At 35.6% G+C, this 27,842-nt stretch overlaps 4 protein-coding genes across 12 annotated transcripts in view; 2 read left to right on the top strand and 2 right to left on the bottom strand.

Annotated features, from left to right (window-relative positions):
• Positions 1-16,088, bottom strand: part of LOC124422941 (AT-rich interactive domain-containing protein 2) — a 28,017-nt gene extending 11,929 nt beyond the window's left edge. For all 3 annotated transcript variants that reach the window (XM_046960073.1, XM_046960075.1, XM_046960074.1), the window contains exons 1-4: positions 15,956-16,088; positions 14,735-14,828; positions 4,006-4,103; positions 2,375-2,526 (exon numbers count right to left, since the gene is read on the bottom strand). In XM_046960073.1, the coding sequence (XP_046816029.1) occupies positions 2,375-2,526; positions 4,006-4,103; positions 14,735-14,828; positions 15,956-16,047 (436 nt within the window). In that variant the 5' untranslated portion in view covers positions 16,048-16,088. The remainder of the gene's footprint in view (positions 1-2,374; positions 2,527-4,005; positions 4,104-14,734; positions 14,829-15,955) is intronic.
• Positions 16,089-18,216: 2,128 nt separating this feature from the next.
• Positions 18,217-19,879, top strand: LOC124422955 (zinc finger protein 593 homolog). Of its 4 annotated transcripts, none has more exons than XM_046960121.1 (4): positions 18,217-18,472; positions 19,249-19,340; positions 19,450-19,550; positions 19,654-19,879. In XM_046960121.1, the coding sequence occupies exons 1-4, from the start codon at positions 18,217-18,219 to the stop codon at positions 19,877-19,879; spliced, it is 675 nt and encodes a 224-aa protein (XP_046816077.1). The 4 variants fall into 4 exon arrangements, with proteins under 4 accessions (XP_046816077.1, XP_046816076.1, XP_046816078.1 ...); XM_046960120.1 differs by having other exon boundaries at positions 19,246-19,340; XM_046960122.1 differs by lacking the exon at positions 18,217-18,472 and adding an exon at positions 18,908-19,018 and having other exon boundaries at positions 19,246-19,340.
• Positions 19,880-19,983: 104 nt separating this feature from the next.
• Positions 19,984-26,971, top strand: LOC124422952 (serine--tRNA synthetase-like protein Slimp). 2 transcript variants are annotated; one of them, XM_046960115.1, is made up of 2 exons: positions 19,984-23,421; positions 25,994-26,971. In XM_046960115.1, exon 1 carries the CDS (start codon positions 19,984-19,986, stop codon positions 21,394-21,396), a length of 1,413 nt encoding a protein of 470 aa, XP_046816071.1. In that variant the 3' UTR covers positions 21,397-23,421; positions 25,994-26,971. The 2 variants fall into 2 exon arrangements, 1 of the variants encoding a protein (XP_046816071.1); XR_006941947.1 differs by lacking the exon at positions 19,984-23,421 and adding an exon at positions 24,919-25,055.
• LOC124422953 (phospholipase A2 inhibitor-like) lies at positions 23,820-26,374 on the bottom strand. 3 transcript variants are annotated; one of them, XM_046960116.1, is made up of 6 exons: positions 26,245-26,374; positions 25,768-25,989; positions 25,229-25,492; positions 24,776-25,092; positions 24,305-24,690; positions 23,820-24,196 (listed from the first exon to the last, which is right to left on the bottom strand). In XM_046960116.1, exons 3-6 carry the CDS (start codon positions 25,484-25,486, stop codon positions 23,958-23,960), a joined length of 1,200 nt encoding a protein of 399 aa, XP_046816072.1. In that variant the 5' UTR covers positions 25,487-25,492; positions 25,768-25,989; positions 26,245-26,374; the 3' UTR covers positions 23,820-23,957. The 3 variants fall into 3 exon arrangements, with proteins under 3 accessions (XP_046816072.1, XP_046816073.1, XP_046816074.1); XM_046960117.1 differs by having other exon boundaries at positions 26,275-26,371; XM_046960118.1 differs by lacking the exon at positions 26,245-26,374 and having other exon boundaries at positions 24,305-24,675; positions 25,768-25,996.
• Positions 26,972-27,842: the final 871 nt, after the last annotated feature.

Below are 27,842 nucleotides of genomic sequence, written 5' to 3'. Positions count from 1 at the left end.
GAGAGAGAGAGTAAGAGAGAGAGAGAGAGAAGGAACGATGAGAAATCTTATTTCTTTTTAATATCGAACGAGGATATTCATTGGAAGAGTATGTTTATAAAATAAAAAATCGTTTCTTGCGTTTGAACCTGATCAGATATCAAACTGGGTTCTGGATTGTGGAAACTGTATTAGGTCGAATCATTACAGCTCATAGGCTCGGTTAGCGTCTGGCCGGTGCATCGAGTGCATCGGATGCATTGAATGCGTCATCGATTGGCAGTGGATGTCGGCGCGGTGCGTAGACGTCACGCAATCGAGGCTGAGACGTCACCGGGATTGCTTTACACCGTACGCGGCGAACGCGATGCGACATTCGCGCACAAGGCACTTCGCACGCGCTCGCTGAACTGGTGGGATCAAAATCGAGAGTCGCAGCGGAGTCACGCAAGCGCCGTGAGTGTTCCATCGCGCAGGGAGAATGTCAAGAACTGCTGCTCCTATCTCCCGCAAACGTTTATTGATTGCTTTCTCTTGTTCTATTCCCCTCTTGCTCCTTTTGCTGCCGCTCTTTCTCCTCCGCGAACTTCCATTTGTACTGCGCATTATCTCTCTTATTCCACTTGACACCAGACACTACTCGTAATTTTTTTGGAAATAATCACGATTTTACGGCTTATTTTAATCGACCATCGTTTCATTCAAAATTGTAATCTTGGTCATTCTAAGGATTGCATTTCACTTGCAAATATACATATATATATATATATATATATATATATATATATATATATATATAATTTTTTATTTTAATGAAATCCATATAAAAATCTAGAGATAGGATAAAAACGAAGGCCTTGATTTGTCTAATCTTTTCTGAGAAAATATTTGTTGATGCAAAAAAATTTATCGGCTCCTCATATATAAAATCCTAAAACGATAAACAGAGAGATAAAAAATGAAAGATAAAAAATAAGAAATCAAAAAATGTTGATCGGACATCTTACTATGTAGTTTGACTGAAGTTTCTCTAACGAATTTACAGAACCCTGGAGGAACCTTCAGATCATTTGTCTTTGCAGTTTGCGCTTACGAAGATGAAAAGAAGGTGACGAAGCGAGGTGACAAAGAGGTAAAAAGAAGAACGAGTCGAGGGGGTTTCACCGCTTCTATATACGAAGAATTGTTCGACGTACGCGCGTGCGCCGCAAATATAGACCCGACGTATTTCTGCCAGTCGAAGCTCAGACTTAGCTTTGTGTATGCCCATAATTCCCACACATACATACTATATAACATGCGTTTATTACATACATACATATGTACACAAACATATGCACCCGCGCGCAAGAGAGAGAACACGATGATTATTGCTCATTAAATTATCTTCCACGTGCTGTGTGCGCATCAGATCTTTTCTTTGCACATACGCTACGTATACGTACACATATATACGCGTACACGCTCTAAAGTCCGTGAACGTTCCTGCTGCTCTCTCTTTCTTATTCCTATGTTGAAACTTGGCAACTTCACGATCTCAACTTGTAAAAAAACGGCGTACTCGTTACGAGCTTTTTTTTCTTGTTTTGTTTTTCTTTTTTAATCTTTCTCGTGAGTTGCGTAGTTTATCAAGGATTATTTCTAAATGATTCCAATAATCAAATGTGTTAGCCAAAGTTTTGTGTGTGTGCGTGTATATACATATAAAACATTGTACATTATCATTGTAATGAACGAAGCTCTTTGAGTCTAAGAAAGCGCTTGGTAATGTGTTAATTCTCTGTACGCGTTGTCCATCTTTTTTTTTGCCTCTATCCGCTTCGTTCTGCCCATCTGTTTCCCTCAAGCGTACCGCAGGCAGCAGACAAGTTCAGTCACTCTCCACATATAACTATATAACTATATATATATGCATGACATACGTATGTATGTATGTATGTATGTATGTATGTATGTATGTATGTATGTATGTATGTACGTATGTATGTATATATCTTTTGTACGTTGAAAGTCGACGGCAATTCTCCATGAGAGAGCACGTCAATAACCCGTTGCGGCTTCGTCACGATAGATATCATGCATTTATGTAGCGTTTATATAGATGTGTGTGCGATACGTATACACGTACAAGTCCTTTTCACAATATATTCGGCGGGCGTTCACCTGTATTTCGCGAACACCTTTTAATAAATTCTTTACATCTTTGTACCCGTTTAAAGACAATAACTGTTAATAATAACTAACAAACAAAGAAATATAACGTTTGAGTGACAGAACAAAAATTCTCCTCCATAATGTAAAATATTTCATATCTGACACAGATTTCCATTAATATATTATTACAATTAAATGAACTACATGGTTTCTAACACGTGATTAGAAAATAAAAGTTTACCTGCAACATTATGTTGATGATGATTATACGTAAGAGGAACTGAATGTAATGCCCTGGCAGACCACTTCCGGTGTCTGGAATCTTCGTCTTCATCATCGGCTTGCTGTCCATCTTCTCCTAAGAAATGAACCTTTTCGTACCTGTCTAGATATCTGAAAAACATTGACCAATTGACATATAAGTATCATGCTCGATAGATAACGATCATTGTTATGCTATGGGAAATTACTTTAATTTAAATATTCATTGAAAAAAATTTTGAATAAGATTATTTGACAAACTGAATAACAGATCGATCGACAGATGAATGAGGCAGATGTAAAGTATCAGAGATTCAATTTGAGAGACAAAGAAGCAAGATCACGAGAGATGAAGTGAAGAGTGAATTGGAGAGAGAGAAAGAGAGAGCTAGAAAGAATATGGGGTGGAAGAGGAAGAGGATACGATATCGTGGGGGGCAAAAGAAAATGGTAGGGGAAAGATGTAGTGAATCCATTCATGCACTACATAGTAGTAGACCACGGAAGGTGCAAGCGGTGGAGCTAGCCAACCAGAGCCTGATTGGGCGGTTAGTGGATGCAGGCCGTGCATGGACACTTTGATTACTGTAGCGGCATAGCAGTATCCGTGCGAATCTCAACAGCACTACATGTTCTTTAATTTGTTTCATTGTAACTGGAGAATATGTTACAGTTTAAATATATTATAATTTAAATGTTTATGGCATCTTCTTGTTGAAAGATCATTATGGTGATAAGAACTATGGTGATTTATATTTTGCATATGTATAATTACGTACGTGTGATAAAACTTTATGACTATAAATAGTTGAGAATTCTACATTTTTCGTATAATGTGATTCTACGTGAAAATATTGTTATCTTAATGAGAAAGAGAAAGTTACAAAAAAACGACTAATTTAAAGAGACATTCGTTTATAAGAGAGATTCGGATATAAATAGATTTGAAACATCGTTATCACGAATACAAATAGCGGTCACATTTCGAACAACGAATCGGTGTATCGCGATATCAGTCGGAGGAAGCACGACGTCCTCAATGTTCGACGAGCTGGCGAGACAACAAGGTTGCAGGGCTCGATTGGAGAGAGAGGACAGCGACTGAGAAAGCACGTGGCGCGTCGGTGAGGCCGGCACTGAATGAATGAATGAACGTAACGTACGATACGATACGGAAAATGGTGGTGGGGCGGAGGACCAACGCCGATACTCGGTGGTGGTAGCGCAGCATTTTGCTACTACCTCTGCTCTTGCAGACGCTCGCGGGCTGTCAGAGGCGGTAGAACCGCTTTCCATCCGAGGGCGCGCGGCGACCTAACAAGCGTTGCACGCTCGCGCAAACTCTTTTTCTTCTCTACGACGTTTCGTAATATATACGAAAGCATCATGTGTGTGTGTGTGTGTGTGTGTGTGTGTGTGTGTGTGTGTGTGTGTGTGTGTGTGTGTGTGTGTGTGTGAATATATATATATATACATATATCCTTGGTCAAACCAATTGGCTAAGCTCGATTGATACAATATCTACTTTTATTAAGAGATTCGGAATTTCCAGACTTTTTTGTCGAATTCACTTTCCAAGAGATCTACTAGTCCGTCTACTAGTACACTTACCGAAGGTATATTTGTTTAAGACCGATTCCACTGTTGACACAGCCGTTTGGCAGATGAAATTGTTCGCATAGCGAGGCCCATTCATTTCTGGTATTCACCTGCAATGCAGAAATTAATATGCGTTATATAAACGATTATTTTTAATTGCTAAAAGAAAAAAAAGTATATATATATATTTATGAAGACATTTGATGATCAATTATTTTTGTAAAAAATCAATTATTTGTAAATATTATTGATATTATTGCAATCCTTTTACAGGATTTTTTATCAATAATACAATATGGCGTAAACTTTTCCAAATATGTAATATTTCTAAAAAAAAATGTTAGAATAGATTGATTTTTAAGTTGCGCTCATGAAAAATTTTTCACTTAAATATTCTTCACACTGGCAAGACTATCCATTGATTCCGCTGAATAAAAAATTCTGAATATTGCGAGTTTGATCGTTATAATAATTGCTTGTCATAGAATGAGTACATATATAAATAATGAAAGCAAGTTCGAAGTAATGAGAATCAAACGACTTTGAAGAATTCAACAAGCTATAACGCAAGATCAGAAAAAGGAAAAGACAACTTTTCATCAGACTATAAATATATCATTTGACTAACAATTCATTAATTACTTCGTAAAAAATCATTCTGCTATTGAGAAATGATTATGTTAGAAAGATTAATGAGAGAAGGGAAAACTTCAGTAGGTAATAACCCAAGTAATTATTCAAAGTATTCGTGGTACTATAAAAGCTATCAGTTGAAAGGATTTAAAACTTTCTGTAGCTTGGAATTACAATGGCTTTATAACGTTGACAACAAGATGAGAAAAACAAAGCTTTGATGTATAACCAAAGCAAATAAAAAGTCTCGAGGATGGTTAGAGGGGGCAGGGAATATGTAAATCCAAACAAAGAGAACAAAGAGAAATTCAATAGAATAGAAATTTGTTTAGAATCTATAAAAGAAATCGCTCTGGTGTACAACATAAATAAGAAGTAAAAGAAAACGATTTTCCTTTTTATTTGTTTGCTTATTCAAAGATTAATGAAATTAATCTAGTTATATTTTAATTTCTATGAAGAAAGACAGAGACAGAGACAGAGAAACAGACAGACAGACAGACAGAGAGAAGGGGGGAATTTTACCATATAAATATTGGGATGATATCCCTTTCGCAAAAATTTTTGTGACCACGCCTGCGACACGTGCGACGCCAAAAAATTGATAATATCGAACCACGGATGTGAATGTGAAGAGGCCCTTGGCAAAATATATCGAGGAGGGACGTGGATACTGGGTCAGTGCTCTCTGGATTCGTGCCCGTGCCTTTGCTATTCTCGTCGTCGCGATGCCCCGAAGACAGAGAGTCAGAGAAAAAAGAAAGAGAAAGAGAGAGAGAGAGAGAGAGAGAGAGAGAGAGAGAAAGAGAGAGAGAGAGAGAGAAAGCTAGAGCTTACCTACACCGAGAACGTGGCGCCCCGTTGTGGACGACCTCGCGACAAAGAATAAGATGCATCAAAGCTGACCGATGAATCTCTTACCGCCATCGTTGTCGCGTGCCCAAGAACGAAAGTTGGTCACAGGACGATGAGAACTCGCATTGCTGGATCTCTCTCCTCGCTAGAGATAGATATCTCGAATGCACATTACTGTGTCTTTACTATCCTCTCTGAATAATAATCCGAAGAAGAAACCAGTAAAACGATCGAAGCCCTACATACATTAACGAAAAATTTATTCCTAGTTTGCATTGACTTTTTATACTTCAGATTGATTTATTGAATCAATTCAAATTTTTTCTTTGAAATTCTATATCCCATAGGATTCTGTATTAAGCAATTGAGATTGCTGCTATTAGACATCACAGGACGTTAATACAAAAATTCGACATATTGGATTAGAATTAATTGAGATAGATAAAAATTCTGAATTCTAGAGACTTTCCTTTTTGAGAGAAAGTAAATAAACATATATTCTGCTTTTTTATTCTGTTCTCCGCTCCCATTTCCGCCTATAATGTTTAAACCTTATTTTTTATTTATCGATTGAAACACATCGAGTTCGTTCTTGAAAAAGGACTTCGATGATATATACAACGAGCGTGACTAAACAATAAATGCATTTACACGCGAGTAAATCACGACTGGCTCGCTCGTAATCGTGCAACTTTGCTTGACCTTGGTAATGCAAAGAACGATGCGCATGCGCGTAAATGTTCTTCGAGAGCGTTGAACGTATCCACGTGTTTGGTTCGGAGGACCGCGCAATGAAAGTGTCTTTAGCGCCATGTGCTCTCGTTGAGGTAGGACATGGTCTCTCTTTGCCTCTTGTCCTTCGTCTCTCGCTACGTTTCTCATCGTCCCTCTCTTTCTCGTCCCTCTCCCCCTTCCACTCGATTCTATAACCACCCATTTCTCTCTCTCTCTCTCTCTCTCTCTTCGCTTCATCTATCTTTCTTCTGCCTATGCCTTTTCTCATACTACGGACGTAAATTAACATCCGCATGTTTTTGTTGACGACAAATTATTTCACTATTATTTCAAATCAAAATGATAATAATATTTTTATATTTTCTCGTTAATTATCTTTTCATAACAATTCGTTAAGAATTATGACTCCATATGTACGAGAGATTCATCGAGTAACGGAATAATATTTTATAGATAACGTGAATCAATAACGCGGAGTTTATAAGATAAATAAGAAATACGCAATAAGTTTTTATTCGTTGGGACAACACATTATATGATATACCGAACAAAGTACCAGACCGGAAATACTGGTAGTTTTCCAAGATCAGCAAATATAGAATGTAATTGAATTGCAAATAGATAGTTATTTTCTAAGCATGTTTCTTCTTTTAGATATTTCATAATTTTATTGCAATAAGAACTTATTTCGTATTCCTCGATTTTTGTATAACGTACGATGTATTATGATTGATCGTTAGTAAATATTGTAGTGACGCTGGTATATGTTGCAAGTTAAATTAGTAAAAATATCTTCCACAGAAAATAAGCTCGCAACATATGTAAACGCCAACTCTTATCTTTTACATTAAAATATCTTTTTCATCAATTTTGTAATCAATATTGGAATATAATTAGTATCTATGTACGTTTCCAATAAATACAGTAAATTTAATCTCGTGTTTATGTATGTCTAATAAATAGATCGGTATATATTTATAATATACGTAAGTTCTATCCTCTAATCTTTCTATATCGTGGGATGAGCAAAAACATTATTGCTTGCCAACAAATAGAGAAATTGTTGGTTGATGTTATACATAAATTTAAATCAGAATACGATCGACAACGTATTAACTTGATCGATTTGTAATTGCGTCATAAATTCCTTACGTTATATCACGTTATATTATAATTTAATTATATGTATGTGCAAGATGTTTAATTCGTTAAAACTTAAATATAAGAAAGATTAGTCAGTATTGAAAGTCACATGTCCAAGAATATATTAAACTAAACCACCGCCATGTATTTCCTCGAAATAATGCCATTGTTTTATTTAATGTACCTGTCATACTCTGACCCTCCTTTTATATGCCCACAAAATCATGTTAAAGTCATCGTTAAATGAACATATATATGTATCCTCGTATAAAAGCTTTTGAATAAAAAATATATAAAAAATAGAGAAGAAAAAAGAAAAAGAAACAGGAAACAAAAATATAATTGATTTACTCTATTTAAAATAGCAACTTAATTAAATTGTTCAAAAGAAGAAAAAAAGAATAAATAAAAATAAAAAACTACCTGCCGTGGCAAGGTAGTTTTTTTTAATACTACTGCTACTCGTTAAACAGAAGCCGTTGTAAACCAACCTTTTCGTAACAGCAAACAAAGCAGAAATAGTTCTACTTAGAGCGGTAAAAACTAATTATTTCTCCCCCTGATTAAAATGCAAATGGCAAGAGATATTCGTATATCCATGTGAGGTGAAATAAAAATTGTTGCCATTGAATTTCAACCTAATTATCGTCTATAATAATAATCCACGTCAGGGAAGCCCGACGAAATGAATTCCTTGCGCGCATGCTAATGAAAGCTAAGAGAAGGTGTAGATACGCGTTAGAAATTTAGTATATGTATACGCGTTAGAAATTCAGACCCGTCAGTAATATTCTCGTGTATATCGTCACCCTATCATCTAATAAAGAAAACTAGTTATATATATATATAGGTAGATAGATAGATAGACAGATACTAATAATGCTCTGTTTTTAAGACTCGCACTTTCTTTCAACCGAGCAAACAACAAGAGATACAGATTTGCTTCAAGTTCGATTTTTGGATCCTACATATAGTCAAAGGACACGACCGAGTAGAATCGGAGGTCGTATCGAAGAACTGCCTTGCTACGAGGTTGAGGTCGGACTACTCATGCAGAGAGAGAGAGGGAGAAAGAGAGACAGAGAGAGAGAAAGAGAGAGAGAGAGAGAGAAAGAGAGAGAGAGAGAAGAGAAAGAAAAAGAGAGAGAACGTGCCCCACCACCACCAACAGAGTAGCACGTGGGCTCACAGACCCACGGCGCGACTGACAGTTCCCAGTCAGCTGATCGTCCACTAGGGGGGATCGAGGGGACAGGGAACAGTGGTAGCAAGAGGCAGACGAGGAGGTGAAGAAGGAGGAGAGGAGATGGTAGAGAAGAATGAGGTGGGGGATAGAAGGGAAGAGGGACGGAGGGGTTGGCGACGCGCTGTCTGCTGTTGCTGCTGTCGTCGTTGTCGTCGTCGTCGTCGTCGTCGTCGTCATCGTCGTCGTCGTCGTCGTCGTCGTCGTCGTCGTCGTCGTCGTCGTCGTCGTCGTCGTCATCGTCGTCGTCGTCGTCGTCGTCGTCGTCATCGTTGTCGTCCACCACTACCACCGCCGCCGTCGCCGCCGCCGCCGCCACCACCGCCACCAACCGCCGCCACTGAGTCGAGATCAGCTGATCGGCGGAGGTGTGCTGGTGACTGACTGACTGTGAACTCTGAATGAAACGAATGGATGAAGAAATCTTCGCGTGCGTACACGTGCGGGGGTAGAGAAACTGTCGGAGGGAGGGAGTCAGCGGTGCAGACCGAGGACAGCGAGGGCAGAGAGCCGGAGGGCGGTCGAGAGCGTATGCGCGCGTGTCTGCCTAACTATGCGCGCGGAACGCTCGTCGAGAGAAGAGAAAATTCTCTCTCTCTCTCTCTCTCTCTCTCTCTCTCTGTCTCTCTCTTTCTTTCTTTTTCTCTTTGCTCTCATGTTCACCCAATTCGATCAACAGTTCTATTTGTAAAAGCTTAAATGATCCAGGATTTTAATCTGAGGAACAAAGAAATCTCCTGATTTCTCTTATGACTTTTTCGACAAACAAAGTTTGAAATGCTCTAAGAATAATTACTTAAGACAATTGCTTTCGTTTCTCCTTAATCTATCATCTTCTTGTCCTAATTAATACTGATGATAAAAGTATCGATAAGAGCTAAGAATAAATGATTATTTAGCTCTTAATAAAATAATAGGAAACATAGGCGTTTTCTCGTTATTTGCTATGAAGTTATACGCAGTGCAGCAACTTGTTGAATCGTTGTAGTCTCAAGGAGTATATTGTGTCCATCGAAAGGCGAGATATTATTTGCCCCGGGTAAAAATTTAACCGAGGTTTAATAGTCTCTTCATTTAACATTCAAGTGTCCCTTACAATATATTTCATCGACGTCAATAGAGAAACATGTGCAAACACATGCGGGTACCATGTTGTGCAAACGTTGTATGGTAAAACAAACAACGGACGTTCGCTTCCGTCGCCATAGCGGATCATCCGCGTAACGATGAACCACGAAACTGTTGAAATTTGAGTATAATGTAGTTTTCGGTACAAACAAATTTGATGTTGTGCCTTTTTCGAACGATTTCAATTAATATAGAAAAAAAAGAAGGAAAGAAACATGAATAATTTGAAACAACAGTAAAACTTGAAAAATACATGAGAGAGAATAAAGTGACCACAAAATGTAAATTTTTCCTCGAGCAATGATTCATCACAAGTGATATCATTCACTTAGCCCATTGATACAGATCATACGACAATGATTTCAATGTTATTCTTTTTATATAAATCAAAATGTAAAATAAGAATGATCGTTCTTACAATCAAACGTAAGTGAGAAAAATTGTAGAGTTAGTGAAAAATTATATATGATGAGATAAAAGAAGGGAGTTTTTATAGTCGATCATACATATAATCAATATCGGATCTCAGAGTCGATGTAATATGGTATGGTTTTCTTGGCAGTGTCTTCCATCCGTCTCGTTCTTTTTTCGACTAACGGTGTGAGTCTGTCTCACACTGAAGCATAGCGATACACCACAGACCATTTCTACTTATCTTGGCATAGCGACGTTGCCGAGTCGAATTGCCACAAGTCCCACTCTCGGAAGTTGTCCGGTCTTCATGTCTTGAGCATGGCAACATCGTGTGCGGTATTTCTTGTAAGTACTCCTCTTTTCTCCTTCGCCGTTTCTTCCCCCTACTTTACTCATTCTCTCTCTCTCTTTCTACCTCTCTCAGTCGTTCAGTGCCACGACCACTTAGACACGCGACATTTGCGATGAAAGTAGTAGGTGTCTTTTACCTACAGGCAAGAGGAAAATAAAAATGGGAGGGGAACGGTTTTCAGGAGAGCGGATCGTATGGGCAACAAAACGGTAGTGAATACGAATCTCGACCGTAAGTTACGTATACGTGTATATACCAAAGTCCGAGAGATTATTGTGCGTGCTCGTGTGCCAAACCGATGTAAAGACATCGTTTACTACTAAAGAGAAAAATTGTAATTCCAAGATGAAACGTTGGATATCGACCGATAGCCAAAGTGTTTCTCCAAGAATCGTATACACTGAAGAAAAGGCTGTTCATAACGTGATGAACACTTGTTTATTCATTATTTATAAACTAAACTATGGTAGCAGTACCGGTCATTTAGACAAAAGGGAATTAAACATAATTCTTATTTATGTTATGCTAATTATGAAGTGTTATCCAATTATCAAATACTAATTATGATTTAGCATAATAATTAAAAGAAATTCTACCATTATTTTGTTTATTAGATATATAGGATATATATAGGACATAGGATATATATAGCTCATAAGATATATATATATAGTACCGTTTCGCTAATAACATATCTTTCTTCCTTTTACTACTTTCAAATCGCCTAATGATCTTTCGTAAAACATAACTTTCTCCGATAAAAAGGACATTCCTCTGATAATCTAAAACAATACATGGTATGTATATATTTTAATATATCGAAGGTTTAAGTTGTATTTTTTATACAGTAAAAGTAAGAAAAGGAGCGGCAAGTAGTTGGCCAATTTAGGCAAAGGACAATAAAGAGAGAGTGAGAAGAGAAGGGGAGGTATGCGATGGAGAGCGCATGCGTGGGACGAGCAAAAGCGGGCAACCGGGAATCTTTCCGACTGCTTCGATATCCGTACGGCGGCGGTTGGGCCATGTGTGACGTGCGCGCGAAATGGTGTGAGGTCGCTCTCCTTCCCCGGTTGAAGTAGGAGTGAAGCAGAACAACCGAGGGGGGCTGCTCTCCCCCGCCTGGGAGAGACGCGACGTTGCCGTATCGCTCGGCATAGCTCGAGCGGGTGGCGGCGCCGCCGGCAGCAACTTGGTATGTATGTGGTAGGGCGCGGCGTTGCCATATCGACCGTGTCCTCACTGGGAAACGAACGAACGCGAACAAACGAACCGATCTCTCTCTCTCTCTCTCTCTCTCTCTCTCTCTCTCTCTCTCTCTCTCTCTCTCTCTCTTTTTCTCTACTCTATTCTACTCTATTAAACTCTACTCTACTCTACTCTACTCTACTCTACTAATCTCTACTCTACTCTAGTCTTCTCTTCTCTTCTCTTCTTTTCCTCCCACTTCCTTCGTACCAAGTGCCTTCTGCCGTCTCACTCGATCGCACTAAGCGTGTCCCACGGCCACGGGGCAGAATCAAGGAGGGACAACGATGTAAGACGCCGATGCCGCAGCACCTGACTGACTCAGCATTACCGACTTCACGGCAGATTCCTCGTGTACTGCACGCACTCGCCTACGACAGCCAGACCAATGCCAGACTACTATGGGTGCGCGGCACGATTTGATGCACGCTTTCAAGAGTCCCAGATCATCTTCTCGCTTCGCGCCCTTGAAAGAGTCATACTTACACCCTATGCCTTCTTTCTTTCCTTCTTCTTTGCACTTCTTTCATGTGAAAATCTTTCCACACTTCTCTCCTGTTTTTTCTCTACATATGCCCTCTTGTTCTTTCTCTTTCTCTTTTATGTATGCTTTGTTCGAAATTGAGCAAAAGTTTACAGTTTCTTTTACGAATGAGAACGACTTTTTCAGAAGACGTTAATATCTTATCCAGGTTTTCTTCTACCGCACGATGCATCGATGTTTCTGTTAAAATTGACTATATCTGACTGTTACGCTTCTAATAAGGAAATAAAATAGAACATTTGGATAATTATGAAATATCAAATTTATCAGCTTATAATCAATGACACTTGAAAATTTGCCTTGTACATATGCTCTAAGATTGTTATACTGTTTGTTTTATATCGTTTTTTTTATTTAATTATTTTTATTATCAAGCATTTGAAAATTCTAAAACTGAAAATTATTGAAACTTATTCATAACTAAGAACTGTATAGAGGAAAACTTATTATACCAATATCAATTAGAACTTTTTTATTTCCTTTCTATATTTCTTAAGTGAAATTAATAAATAATTTCCTTCATTGATTGCATCAACATATTGTTTCATCCGTTCTTCTAAAAGTCTTATACTTTAGGCCTAATGATTATAGTAAATTATTATGAATGTATAAATAACTATATGGGGTTTAATTTTATAACTGTTTAGGTTCCGAAATCGGAATGCTGAATAAAATTATATGAGCGATAGTTCGTAAAAAGAATTCAGCATATGATTACGAATGGATATGCATGTACGTTTATGTCAATTCCAAAAGATTCACAGTATACGTAAAAATATTTTAGAATAATATTCTTTATTAAAAAGATATGATTAAAAAGCAAAATAAAAATAATTGAAAAAATTTGCCGTACTTTCTTCATTTTGAAAGACCATGAATACACGCACGCACGCGTAAGTTACTAATCATAATTATCGCAAGGGTGACTTCATCGAATTTACAATTTTATAGTATACTTAATTATATCACATCAGGCCACCGATATAGTAGACATAACAGTCGTGTCGTTTGAAAGATATCATTTTGCTAAATCGAATATTTATCCACGCACACTTTCACTTCGCACTTCTTAAAGAATGAAAATAAGATTTAATATTTTATATGAATAGAATAAGAAAAAAGAGAAAGGAAAAAAGAAAAAAATATCACAATTATGAATTACGAACTCAGAGTTTGACTTTAGTAACAAAAGATGCATGAAGATAATTAAGACATAACCTCAAAGCCAGCGTAGATTCTAAGTGAATTTAAAGAGAAACCCGGATTGCGGAGAGTCCACTTCAAATCTATAGAATATAGTGGAGCTTCGGCTCGATCACACTTGTTGAGGGGAAGCCTTCGTGCACCACTGCCTCTATATCCTCCTCTCTCTCCCCCGCCCCCAACCGCCACCGACACCGCCACCACCACCACCACCACCACCACCACCACCGCTACCACTACCACCACTACCGCTACTAACATTGCCTTCTGCTTCTCTTCTTCTCACAATATTCTCTCTCGCTTTAGCTTTCTCTCTTTCCCCTTCTCTTTCCTCTATGCACCTCCTTCCCACCTTTGCCTCATGGTCTATCTTCCATTCCGTACTCTACCCCCTTCGCGGCCGACCTTGACCCTATGTCGTTTCCGCATTCTGCTAATGTTATGATTTAGATGATAGTGTGAATCTAATCCGAATGTTCCATTGAAATTATTTCCCAAAGATAATAGCTTTGCTGATAAGTATCTTTCATTGATATATTTTGTAATATCGTTTCTTGGAAAAGTGTACTTGGACATCAACGTACTTGGAGGTCATTGACGGCCAAGAGATAGGAAACGAGAGCACCCAACTCTCGCTCAGTTATGTTATATCACTTTGTCATCACCTCGCGAGATAGATATATGAGAAGCGTATGCGTTTGATGAGTGAGCTTCTCGAAGTTCTCTATGGTTAAACGTTGACTGGATAAGAGGAAGTGAGAAAGTCTACGGTCGATAATTATCCGGCCGCCATAAGTGCCATGCTCGACAAAACGCCATTATTGCGCACCTTTATATGTGATGCGGATTTGCTCTTTCAAGAGTTAGATCTTATCAATATAAGAATCTCTCCTATTAAGAAAATCTCGATGAAAAGAAGAATCTCGACGTATCTCCGCCATTGAGAACGTCAAATCGATGCTAACAAGCGATACCATTATACGATACACATATTTAATAAAGGACATCTCCGTTGTAAGATCGTTTATGTATATCCAAATCCTCGTAGCTCCTTTCAATGTTTAACAGTAACACGTCACTCTGTCGAATCGAAAATATTCCTTTTATCTAACAAGTTAATCGATTCGTTAAATTATTAGTCTTATCTCTTTCTTTTATTTCCGACGATCAATAAGAAATAGTAAATTATAAGTTGTAATGTTTTAACGTTTTAACTTCCCTTTAAGTAATACAAACATGGACTCACCTTTATCCATCCACCACGGGCGGTAACGACGACGTATAACAAATACAGATCTATCTCCTTCCCACTGATTTTCGGTGACTTCCGAAATGGCGTTCTGAAATTGGAAAAAGAAATGATCAGAACGGAATGCTACAATGGCAATGTGCAAATTTATATAAGGTATATTTATCTTTTTAATGTATTATCCATTTCTTATAAATAATAAGAAATCTACATACAAGATGACCTACATTTCTGTACGAACGTCATTTGTAAGTCTAACGAGAGAACTTTCTTAGAACATTATTAGATTTATCGAAAGAGATTTATTTCTTTAATCTTTATAACAAAAAAGAAAAGAGGAAAAAAAGAAATTTTCTTACGCAGTACCGTTCAAGAGAGAATCAAATACTTCACCTTAGAGTGAGATAAATTCAAACTGGAATGAAAAACGTCAACGGCATCGGGAATTTATTTAATCGCGCATAAATAAGTCATTTTCATACTTTCATTGACATCTAAAAATAATGAAAAGATCTGACGAACTAAGTCACAAAATGAAAAAATTTACAAAAAATATTATATAAATAATATATAAAAAATATACAGTGTATCGAATAAAATAAAAAAATATAAAATACATCGAATGATTGTTGAAATTCGAATAAGGAACGATCATGTTTAATTCCAAGTATACATAATTTGGGAAAATTTTAAAGAAAGAACAAAAGACTGCTTGAATACGACGTCGTACTATGACTTAAGAATAAACGACAAAGAATGATATTATGTAAAATAAAAGAACTAAAGATTCACACAACCTGAAGGCAACATAAAGTAAACAAAGAAATCTGTACGATGGACACGGCTCGACGTTTTAAAATTCCCGCACATAACCTCAACTTTCTTACGTTGCATGTTTCGATCCGAATGCCAGCCGCTTAGTAAGTTTCTCTCGCATGTAATCGAGAACTAATTCTAATTGAGAAAAAAAAGTGAATATGCCGATATGTAAGAAAGAAAGAAATTAAAATAAATGAAAGAAAATTAAAAGGAAGAAAGAGTAGAAGGTAAGTAACCGAGAAATAGCGACGGTGTGAAGTAAGGTACAAGTATGAAACATCCAAAATGTGAGCGAGCAAGAAAGAAAAAAGATACAGCGATAGCAAAAGCAAGAGAAAAGAAAAGTAAAAAAAGAGAAAAGAGAAAGAGAGAGAAAAAAATAAGAGAAGAGTAATTTACCCTCTGGTTTCGTGGAAATGCCGGAGGTCCTTCATGAAGTTTTCCCTCTCCCTCTCGTAGGTGACGGGGTCCTTGTCGAGGATCTTGGCCATGATCACGGATACGATGACAGTGTAAGCGGCTCTCTGGCGTGCTAATCAGGGTGCTCTCCGGAATTACAACAGGGCGGCACGTAGGGGCATCGGGCAGCAGGGTAGAGTAAAAAGGAGGTTCGGATGAGCATGCATGGGAGTACATTTACGCGAAGACGAATGCCCTGGTGTTGTGGTGGTGTTTGTTGTAGGTGCTAGTGGTGGTAGTAGTGGTGGTGATGTTGGTGTTGCTGCTGCTGCTGCTGCTATCGCGGCTGCTCTTGCTGGTGCAAAGCCGAAGAGCTGACGACGACGGTAGCGTAGGTGATAATCGGTAGCGATGATGATGCTGTCGACAAGGACGAGGACAGTGATAGTGGGACAACGAGGACGACCACGGGTCGACACGGGGTCGCGACCCGTTCCCGACAACATCGGGTCGTCTTGTCCTGGCCCCGGAGTGTCGGCCGGTAGCCTTTCTCTCTCTCGTTCTCCTCTCTCTCTCTCTCGCTCGCGTGCTCCCTTCTCTCTTGTCCGTCCCGTATCCGTAGAGCGCGCGCGAAAGGCGCGAACGGAGAAAAAAACACGATGGACAACGGTGAACAACGGCAAACAGCGATGACGATGACGATGACGACAACAACGATGACGACGACGATGATAATGATACGGCGATGATCGTGGTATTAACGACTTTGATGATAGCAGCAATGGTGCGGTGGCGGCGGCTTTTCTCTTCCGTACCGCCGCCCCCGGTGCTCATATGAGAGAGACGCGTACTCAATGCACCGGACTGATCACAGGCGTGGAGAAAAAACGGTGGGTGGAGACGTTTCTAACCACCGTGTGGACACAGAGAGAATAGTAGTAGTTTATCACCGCGTGCCTATACGAAAGAACGAGCTAAGAGCGCGCGAGTTTAATGCAATACGCCGCTCGAGAGGAGAGACGTTACTACTACTCTACAGTGGCGGCAGCAGGCACGTCTCGTAATGTAACACACAACGCGTTTTCGCGGCGCACCGTACTGAGCTTCTTTCTCTCTCCCTCCTTTTTCTTTCTCTCCTTCTCTCCTTCTTTCTTTCTCTCTCTCTCCCTCTCTCTCGGATTCTCTATTTCTCCTGTACCCGTTCTCACTCACTCCCTTTCTCGCGGGGCAGAGAGGCACCCCGCGCGATCAACGACGCGACTCGTCGTCGCTCGTTGGTGGCCGCGCGGATCGATTCACCTGTCACTTGTCAAGTTAAGGCGAACGTTTAAGATTCGTCGTCGCGCCACGATGCACACCACTCTCTCTCCGCTGCCCGTCGCGCACTAACAACAAAAGCCAGTGAGAATGGCAACAGCAACGACACGAAAGAGTCAAAGAGAACGGTCGCCTCGCGGCTATCCCACACGCACCACGTTCTTTGCGTTCACGTTTGCAACGCGATAACGGCGCCCAGAACGAAAACGGCGAGTCAACAACGAGTCAGACGGCAGTGTCGAGAATCGGATAAACCAAAAGAAGCGGCAACTATTTGGTCGCGCGCTCCTACGCGAACCGACTCCCAGAGCGCGTTTCCCCTGCGTAGCGGCGCGTTACGAACGGCGCTTGACGTGCGCCCGTATATCAAAATGGCGTCCCGTTCTGCCTGGCATCCATTGGCGAAGCCACGGCCGATTTCCCCGTACGGCCACTCTCCCCCTCCTCGCACCCTTCCCTCGACCCCACTGGATCCTCTGTCCCACTCTTCCTCTTTACCTCGCGCTTTTACTCTATCTGTCTTTCTCTCACTCTCGGCGTAGCCTCATCGGCGATATGACACGACGACGACAACGACGACGGCGGCGGCGGCGACGACGACGACGACGGCGGCGACGACGACGATGACGACGTCGCGCGACGCACGTACCGCACCGCACTGCACCGCACTGCACTCTATCGCTGCACCGCACGCACACCGCACGGCTCAGCACGTTTCGACACACCTCTCTCCCCCCTCCTAGCACGCTCTCTCTCTCGCGCTCTCTTTCTCTTTCTCTCAAAGCTAGTCATATACTCGCCGCGCGCGCGACTCTTCGCCACCTTCTCCTCCTCCGCCACCTCCTCTCAGTGCTTTGCTCTCGCACTACACTGCTACGCGGAACGTCTTCGCGTCATTCCGGTGAAATCGTGACACCACCCGATATATATCGGTCACCGTTGCGATGCTTCCGCGATGTGTACCGCCTTTTTTCGTTCGTGACTCGAGACCTCGAGGAAAATCCCGGCTCACGCAGTATTTTTACTTTCAAAATGGATGGGGCCCCCCTCTGAGGAGCGGCGCACGGTTTGAATTGACGCTAAAGAACGTCGTTAGAGGCGCCACACATTGCACTATCCTCCCGCCATCTACTGGCCTCATCTTTTTCAGCATTTGCAATTTCTTCAATGAGATTTGCTTGCGATTGGAGCTCGATAAAGGTTACTTCTGATTGTTCGATTCTAAAAGAATCGGATTGGATCTCGTAAACGATCGTTATTGGTTGATGAATTATCGAATGTTTATCGACAAAAGATCAATGATTGTTTGCGATTTGTTTTTTAGTCAGATAATTATGGCTTTAAATTGTGCAGATACAATTCATTGCTAAATGTTACAAAAAGATAATAAACAAAAATCGATTTTAAATATTTTATGTAGTTGACGATATTTTATATTTTTTTTTTCAACTGTCATGAAATATTTTATTTAACGCTCGATTTTATTTAACTTAAATGTTAAATATAAAATGGTGAAATTACGAAGCAATAAATATTAAATCAAATCAAATATTTCTAAACGTATGATCATTCTAGACGTATATTAATTGAAATTGTTTTAATGAATATAATTTATGTTTAATTTCATAAATAAATTTCTGTAATCCATTTAGATTATATTGTGTTAATTTGATAATTGGGATATTTTTGGATCATTGTATTTACATTTTTATTACATCGTAAACATTGTTTCATATCTTGATACAGGTAATATTTTACTAAATATTTAAATAGAGATGTATACAATAAAATTTAGTAACACATCATCTGTTATACATGATACAAAGATAATTTTTTTGCTTATTTTACAAAGATATAAATCTGGGGATTGATTAGTGTACATATCTATAGGGCTATACATTTTACATATACCGATTATTTATTTTTAAAACTTATTTTATCTTGTTTGAAACTGTAATTTTTTAATTATACAGCAGAAATGACATATAAGCGTAAAAAATATCACAGAGGGGATACACATTTGAAAAAAGGATGGAAAACTAAAAGAAGAACGAAAGATTTGGATGAGGTAACAACATTTTGTACATAACCTCCGTGAACACGTGTCTTTCGCTCATATCTTTTCTGTATGTTGATTTATGAGTCTTTTCGTGAAATTAAATTTTCTTTTATACTAGATTGATGAAGATTTGAAAGAGCAGAATGTGAAACAATTATTACATCAAGAAGTGGATTTAGATAAGCCAGGAGCTGCACAACATTATTGTGTACATTGCGCGTAAGTCTGGTTAAAAGTTACTTTACGGAGAATATAACCTTCAAATTAGTATAATAGCGTAACACGCAAAGAAAAAAATTTGATTGATTTAATTTTGTTGCAGGAGATATTTTATAAACCAAACTGCTTTGCATAGCCATTTTACAACAAAGGTACATAAACGTAGGTTAAAAGCTCTTGAGTTAGAACCTTATAGTATTGAAGAATCTGAAAGAGCTGCTGGAAAAGGAAGTTATATAGCACCACAAAAAAGAGAAATAGAAACTTTAACTGTAGATAATGATACAGACACAATATCACAATCTAACCTAGAAAAAATGGATAGCTAAGTGACATTTGATATATATTATTTACATGATTGTGGTAATTATAAAATATTAAGTTTTTTTGGAAAAAACTTATGTTTTAATGCGTGATATATACATTTTTGATAATGGCAAGCAAATTTATAATACAATATGCCATTAATTACAATTTGAGTCATTTAAATCATAGTTTTTTAAAAAATATTTTCTATGTAATAAACAGAAAGTATGCATCAACACTATATATTTCTGGTAGAAACGCCAACAAAACTTTTGCATTTATTTCACCTTATTTAGACTTTGATGAACGTTTTGATGATATCGATAAATTGCAGAGAGAATTAAAATTGCGTAAACTTAATATGAATGCAATAGAAATGAAAAAAGCATGGGACTTTTATAAAACTATTGAAGCAAATAATACAACTCTAGAAATTAGAAGGAAAGAGATTTCATCAGAAATAATATCATTACGAGAAAAGAAAGAAAAAACTTCTGAAGATGAGCACCAATTAGCAAACTTACTTTTGCAGGCTAAAATAATTAAGCAAGATATAAAAGCTGTTAAAGAATTGCAATGGGATCTAGATGAAAGTATTATAGAAAAATTGTTAAAATTACCAAATAAATTACATGAAAGAACACCACCAGAAAAATCTGTAATATTACAAAATATTGGAAGATTATGTGTTTTACCAGAAAATAATAGAAAAAGTCATATTGAAATAGGGAAATTACTTAATTTAGTTGAATATAAAAATCCAATGACTTATTATTTATTAAATGACGCAGCTTTATTTGAATACAGATTATTAAATTTAGCTGGAAAAATACTTAGTGATAATAATTTAATCAGGATTACAGGATCAGATTTTTGTCGTAGTATATTAGTTGAAGGTTCTAGTTTAAATCACGAAGATCCTATAGAGACTTTTATATTAGAAAATATTAATGAATCCGATAGAGATTTATTAAATCATATGCATTTAGTTGGTGGGGCAAGTTTAACATCTATGCTAGGAATTCATGCAAAACAGTTAATAATGCCACAATATTTTCCAATAAAATATTATTCAGTTGGTAGACAATATAAACCGATTCCTAAAGAAACCACACTATCTGGTTTATTTACTGTTTGTCAAGCATCGGCTATACATATCTTCTTAATGATAAACGATACAGAATCTATAAGATGCACAACTGAATTTGAAAAGATGTTAGAAATTATTTGTGAATTTTATAATAATATTACGGATCATTATCGGGTCGTTATGCGATCGGCACCAGAATTACAAATATGTGAAGAAATGAGAATATCTTTTGAATTATGGTCATCTTTCTCTGAACAATACATAGAAGTTGGTCATATTTCAATGTATGGCAAATATTTTAGTAAGAGATTATTAATAGGATATGAAACAACAGAAGGTAAAGAATTTCCTTCGATCATATCTGGTACAATGCTCTCTGTACCTCGAATATTAGGATGTTTGCTGGAAGAAAATCCTAACAAACTTGTAATACCTTCAAAAAATCTTTGAACAAATATCTATTTATCATCCAATAGACACAGAATTAAATTAAAAAGAAATCATTTTAAATAATTAAGATATTGGCACCTAGAAAGTATGAAATTATTCATTATATGTTATATTGTAATTAAATGTAAAAGAAAATAAAATTTATTAGGAAATTAACATAAGACTGCTCATCATTGTCTTCCATGCGAAGTGTATGTGACTTCAGCGACAAATGTAGACAAAATATGAACTACGAGTGCAAGTTGAGAATACTGACCCCATCATGCGTTTATCAGATTCGTTTCACAAGTTTATAGAAAATAATAAATATAATTGGTACATATAATAATTATGTGTAATAAATAAATAATAAATTTGTGACAGAAAACAAGATTTTGTTGAATGTTTTGTCAAAAATAATTAATGAATACTTATATATTAAATATATTTATTAATTATTATTATAGTAGATACCGAAACATATTTTGATTTTTATAAAAAATAATATATAATATATAAGTATATATTCAATAATTATTATTTTTGACAAAATAATTAATAAAATCTTATTTTTAATTACAAATTTATACATTTTATACACATTTGTCATTAAACGAAATTAAACCGGTGCTATATATCTAATATAAATCACTGTGAAGCTTATGTCAGATACTAATAAAGGAAATAAATATGAGAAATTGGATATCATAAGTTTATTCTAGTAATACTTTACTAATCATCAAGGAAGGAAGAACTTAAAAAATTTCAGATTCGAATGTAAGAAATATATAAAAACATTACTTACTTCTTATGTTAACACTTACATATTACGTATTTCTAATTGTTTATCAACGTAAAATATACTTTTATAATTATATACGTTTTACTGTTATATTTCGAGAATTTTGAAAAATGAATAAAGATTTTTTTTTATTAAATTTTGAAAATGTATAATAGATTCATAAAATTTACTTTTCCCAGCTCTAAATATTGTTTCTATTATTCTGTATTTTGACATCTATCAATAAATTTTGTAAACATTTTTAATATCAGGCTTCACCGTATGAGGATTGTGAAGCTCATTTCTTTGTGTTTGAAATAAATCAGAAAATCTAAACATTAATTTACGCATGCAATCAAACAAATATTCATCTACTTTACGGAAACAAAACACATACACCATTCAAGCGTGATATAAAAATCATTAGTGGGGATACGAGCTTCTTCTCTTTTGCTGCATATTTTAAGGAGTGCCACTGTACGAAACTTTTTCCTTGCGAAAAATGTTGAAAACAGCGTTTATGTTAACAATGAATTTAAACATAATTTTTAGACGATTTTTCGAATAAGTTCTTATTTTAAAGATAAAGGTTTAAGCGATGACACGGCTTTTCTAAATTTTTGAAAAAACTTTATTTTTATGCATAAACGATTCTATTAGAAACATTATTTTTTGACATGTTTTACAAAAAAAAATAAAAAATTCAAAAATTTTAAAAAGCCATATACTCGTTTAAATATTCATCTTTAAAATGTAATCTTCTTTATCAAAAACGGTTAAGAATTGCAACTGGGTTCATTGTTGGCGTTAACCATTATAAAACCAAGGATAATGTGAACAGTCATACAAATGATTTTATGTTTGTGTGTATTTATCTGTAATTGTGTGTGTAATCATAATTTTTATAAGTCATAACTACGCCGATCATAATACGAAGATGAGAAGAAGAAAATTATTTTATATCGAAATAAAATAAATATTTTATTTGTAAGATCGAACAAATTTACATATCCAAGAAGAATTTAATTTGCTTTAAATCATGGACCAATTAGAAAATTTGAAAGTGCCGCCTTATCTCATACCTCCTTTTTTATATGATATTTTTGTGTGTAAGAATATATTGATAGATATCTCAGAAGAGAAAAATCCTTGGTTTGGAGGGCTCTCAAAGAGGGCTCTTATTATTTATTGTAGCACACGTTTACCGTTTAATAAGAACGTATAAGGACTGTACATCTGGCAGAATATATGATGAAAATATATCTGTGAGTAAAATTTTAAAAATATTAAGGTTTCATTTTAGTTATATGACCGTTGGATATATAGATAAGGTTTATAATGGTAAAACTGACTACTTTGTTTTCAAAAGACAAGGTATAATATATTATAAGTTATTACACAGCAAATAGAAAAAATCAAATTTTTTATAGAATTAGTTAAATTCTTTATAGATATTGGCATTCCTGTAAAAAAGTTTTTACGATTTCAACAACAGCTTGTGAAACTACCAGAACATAGTAAAAGATTATGTATGGTCAAAAACTTATAAACATTATTTATCAAGGGAAAAAAATGATGCACTTGAAAAATGATATAATTTTTAATGAACTAACTTACTTATTAAGACTTATATTAATATATGAAAAAATTATTATACTTAAAATGTTTTAAACAAAGACAACAATTTATTTCACTATTTTTTAATAATTATAATAATAAATGTTCATTAAGTTATTGGTAATTATTTAGAATAAGAAACTTATAGTAAATCTTCAATTTACTATATATCCTTACGGGTTTCTTATACATCCTCACGGGTTTCTCCAGTAGCTATAGTAGTATATCGAACTCTTTTATTAACAGAATTTAAAATTGGCTCAAATTTTTTCTGGAGTTTTATACGTTGTAGATAAATGAGAGCACATACTAAAACAATGAGCAGAAATGATAAAAAATAAAGTGCCACTGTAGTTCCTTTTTTAGACATTCTTAATCTTAGAGAACAATTAGCAGTTTCATGAATTTTCTGTGGCATTCCATCTAGAAAAGAAGATAACATAGAAAAATCGATTGATGCAAATTTTAAATAAGATAAACGTGTGATCTTAGCTATCTAAGAGGTTTAAAAATATCATTTATCTTAATCACCTTCTAAACATTGTAAGCTGCTCTTATTTCTTATGAAAGCTTTGGTCTTGTTCATCCATTTAATAAAGGGATTAAGTTTACAGGAACACACAAATGGATTTTTTGAGAAATCCACAGTGAATGACTGATTCTGTTTAACGAGCGATTCCATAACACGAATATCATAATCTAAGATGGTCGTAAATTTATTCCGTTGAAGATCCAAAAAACGTAACTTATGAAGGCAGGACAGATTGAAATGCAGTCCTGTCAAAGCATTGTCCCCTAAATGTAAATCCAAAAGATTCGGTAGATCACAGAAAACGTTTGCATCTCTGAACTCTGATATCTCATTTTGCTCCAAATGCAATTTCATGAGTTGAGTGAGATTGCTGATGAGATAAGATCTATTTAGTCGTTATTTAAAAAAAAAAAGAAAAAAAAAAACGAAGAGAAGAAAAATGAAGAAGGATTAAGAGTCAAGATTTCTACCTATTAACGAATATATCATGAAGAGTGGCCGCTAGATCTCTTGGTTGACCATCCTCGAAAGCGTCTGTTAAATGCAACTCTAAAAGAGATACGAAGTTGGAGAATACTCTAGGATGACTTCTACCCGGGTCGAGTGAAAGCTCGTTAAAATCAAGAATAAGACGTTCCACTTGTTTAACATGATGATAAGCTTTTCCACGAATTTCCCGAATTTTATTATTAGACATATCGATTACTCGTAAATATGGCAATCTGTCCAACGTGCCGAATATGTTCCATGGTAATTCTTTGAGATTGTTACCCGTAAATATTAATACCTGTAAAAAAGAAATAAAAAAAAAGGTCATCAGGCCAATATATATATATATATATATATATATATATATATATATATATATATATGCACACATAAAAATAGATACTTTAAAATTAGACAATAAAAATCAGAAAGACCTGAGTCGCATTAGGAAGATGTTCCAGTGGCGTGGTATCGTAAAATTCTGAATTCGTACAATTCACGACATATTGGTGATGACCGTTGTAACATGTCCTTAAACAATGACAACGATTTTTAAAAGCATCTCCGCAATTATGTATCGAACTTTCATTAGTCTCAAGATTGTGCCAGTTAGGATCATTGCAATCAATTTCTGCCCAAGCTATGATCGTCATCGACAGTAAAATAACAACTGTTAGGTACGAGGTATCCATCGTGATCTTAAAAAATAGAATATGTAATTAAAAACATGTAAGAGATAATTGCGACAATAAACAAAAGAAATTAATTTTTATTAATTATAAAAATATTATTATTAATTTTTAATTAATAATAATTATTAATAATTAATAATTAATAATAATTATTATTATTATTAAAAAAGAGGTAACATAAAAGAAAAAAATAAACAACAAACTTAAGTGGAATGCATAAACTTTTGTAACATTGTTCGCATCGATGAATCATAAAAAAATAGAAGTATAAAAAATCTTACGCATGTCACGTAACTGATGAACTATTTTCGGTAAAGGGCGATCGAAACCGTTCTGTTCTTTGATCGCTGATCACTGGTTTTTTAAAATCGTTTGAATGTCTTCATTATTTTCAAGAATAATCTTCGATTAAAGAGAGAATCTTAACACTTCTTTGCAATGCATGCTTATCATATTTCTTGTTTATTCGATGCTGAGATAGGAACGTCTCTTTTTCTTTCCTTCTAGAATGGTACCGTCAAAGAAGATTACAAAGAAAAAAAAAGGAAAAGAAAAAGAAAGAAAGAACCAAGAAAAAAAAATAAACGTCCTAGTGTATATCTGGGTCGACTAAAAACGATACATAAGAAGATGGAAGCGCGAGGAAAGCGTAGTGAAACTGGTCAAGAGAAGCACGAGACACGGCACGTAGCATTGCCGAGCCGCACTTGGGTCCGACCGCACCTGTGGGCCCACTGGCCGCCCACTTTTCCACTTACCCCCACTTACCGCGGTCACCAAACACCTACCGACTATAAAGGGGACTTTTTATCTTGCTCTCATCTACGGCTTATTCATCTTATATTTTTTGTTCTACAGGAAACGAAGAAAATATATCTTGATTCGTTGGAATCCAACTGTCTTGTTTGTGAAAACTGACTATTCTAATCGTTAAATTATTTTGATGTTTTTTAATTATTTCTTTTTAAGTTTATTTATCGCTTTAATTACTTCTAATCACTTGGTCGTAATGCATAAACAGCAAACGCGTAGATGTCTAAAAACGAACGATGAAATTACAATATTAAATATTTTTTTGAAAAATGAAAGTGTATGTGTGTGTATATATATATTTATTATAGCGGAAATAATCCGAAATTCAACAGCAATGATTTTTTTTTATATTAGTTCGTATAAAAGATAATATCTTTTTGTTTTTACGTATAAAAATTCATCATTATTTCTTAAAAGCGCGAATGGTATATGAATTGTTAAAAGAAGCAGATGTGTAAACGGGATTTATTCGACATTGGACTCGTATAGTTCCTTATTTGTACATACATATGTATCACTATATGAGTCATATAGGCATGAATATTCGTGAAGATTCCTCGAATGGATCGGTAAAGATTTGTATAAAGATAACGTAACCATACGTGAATTATTTTATAAGTATTTATATACTGAGGAATATTAAATATATCCATTTAAATAAGTAAATATAAACGATGGGAACATATATTATTTATCCATATACATCTACCTTATATTATTATCAAAGTGGAATGAAATGCATGAACAAAGAAATCTCCACATATTCTTGTATATATTATATTTATAATTTTAATAACAACGGCTATGATTTCTCTGCTTATCAATTTTATAATGGTTATTTCGTTATGAATTTAACATTTTTTATAAGCTATGAATATTTTATCGCATATAATCTATACATATACTTATAATGTGCATTTATGCTCGCAATGAGTAAATTTTTTTGGAACAAATTGGAAGAAAATTATGGTAAATAATAAAAACTTGGCAGTAACTGCGATAATTACGAGTATATAAAGGAAAATTAGAATATTAATTATCATGAATATATATATATATAATTAATAGTTCATGAATAATGCATATACACACGTAACTTATTGTTAGTTTAGATTTTGAAGTTATTCGTTATATAAATTGAACGTAATTATGAACACATAAATGAGTTATTTTTCTACATCTTTTATACTATTGCCAATTGTGGATATATATATATATATCATATATGGAAATATATTTGCATATTAAACTTCTTTTTGTTTTGGTATATATAGTACACTTTTTCTTGCTTAACTTAAGTTCTAAAAATATAAATTAAGCGCTTAATTAAATTTCTGACGAATCTACAAAAAAGTATAAGATCATGATTTTTTTTCTATAATATACAATAGCGGAAAATATATTTAGCGTTATTACTAAAGTGTTAATGGTACGAGTTACGCGCAAAAACGTATATTAATAAAGCAAATTATTTTTCTTTTTTGATAATCATTAACAATTTACAATTAAACCACTGTGGACTAGACTCTGTGGGTGTTACACT

Source organism: Vespa crabro, chromosome 3, assembly GCF_910589235.1.
Source record: "Vespa crabro chromosome 3, iyVesCrab1.2, whole genome shotgun sequence".
In the NCBI taxonomy this organism is placed as follows: Eukaryota; Metazoa; Arthropoda; class Insecta; order Hymenoptera; family Vespidae; genus Vespa; species Vespa crabro.
This window is presented reverse-complemented; position numbering and strand designations above follow the sequence as displayed.

Coding starts and splice junctions, on each gene's coding strand:
- LOC124422955 (XM_046960120.1), top strand. CDS start 18,217: ATGCTTCCGCGATGTGTACCGCCTTTTTTCGTTCGTGACTCGAGACCT. Junction 19,341..19,449: donor GAACGAAAGATTTGGATGAG/GTAACAACATTT, acceptor CTTTTATACTAG/ATTGATGAAGATTTGAAAGA. Junction 19,551..19,653: donor CATTATTGTGTACATTGCGC/GTAAGTCTGGTT, acceptor ATTTTGTTGCAG/GAGATATTTTATAAACCAAA.
- LOC124422952 (XM_046960115.1), top strand. CDS start 19,984: ATGGCAAGCAAATTTATAATACAATATGCCATTAATTACAATTTGAGT.
- LOC124422953 (XM_046960116.1), bottom strand. CDS start 25,486: ATGGATACCTCGTACCTAACAGTTGTTATTTTACTGTCGATGACGATC. Junction 24,691..24,775: donor CATGATATATTCGTTAATAG/GTAGAAATCTTG, acceptor ACGACTAAATAG/ATCTTATCTCATCAGCAATC. Junction 24,197..24,304: donor CAGCTTACAATGTTTAGAAG/GTGATTAAGATA, acceptor CTTCTTTTCTAG/ATGGAATGCCACAGAAAATT.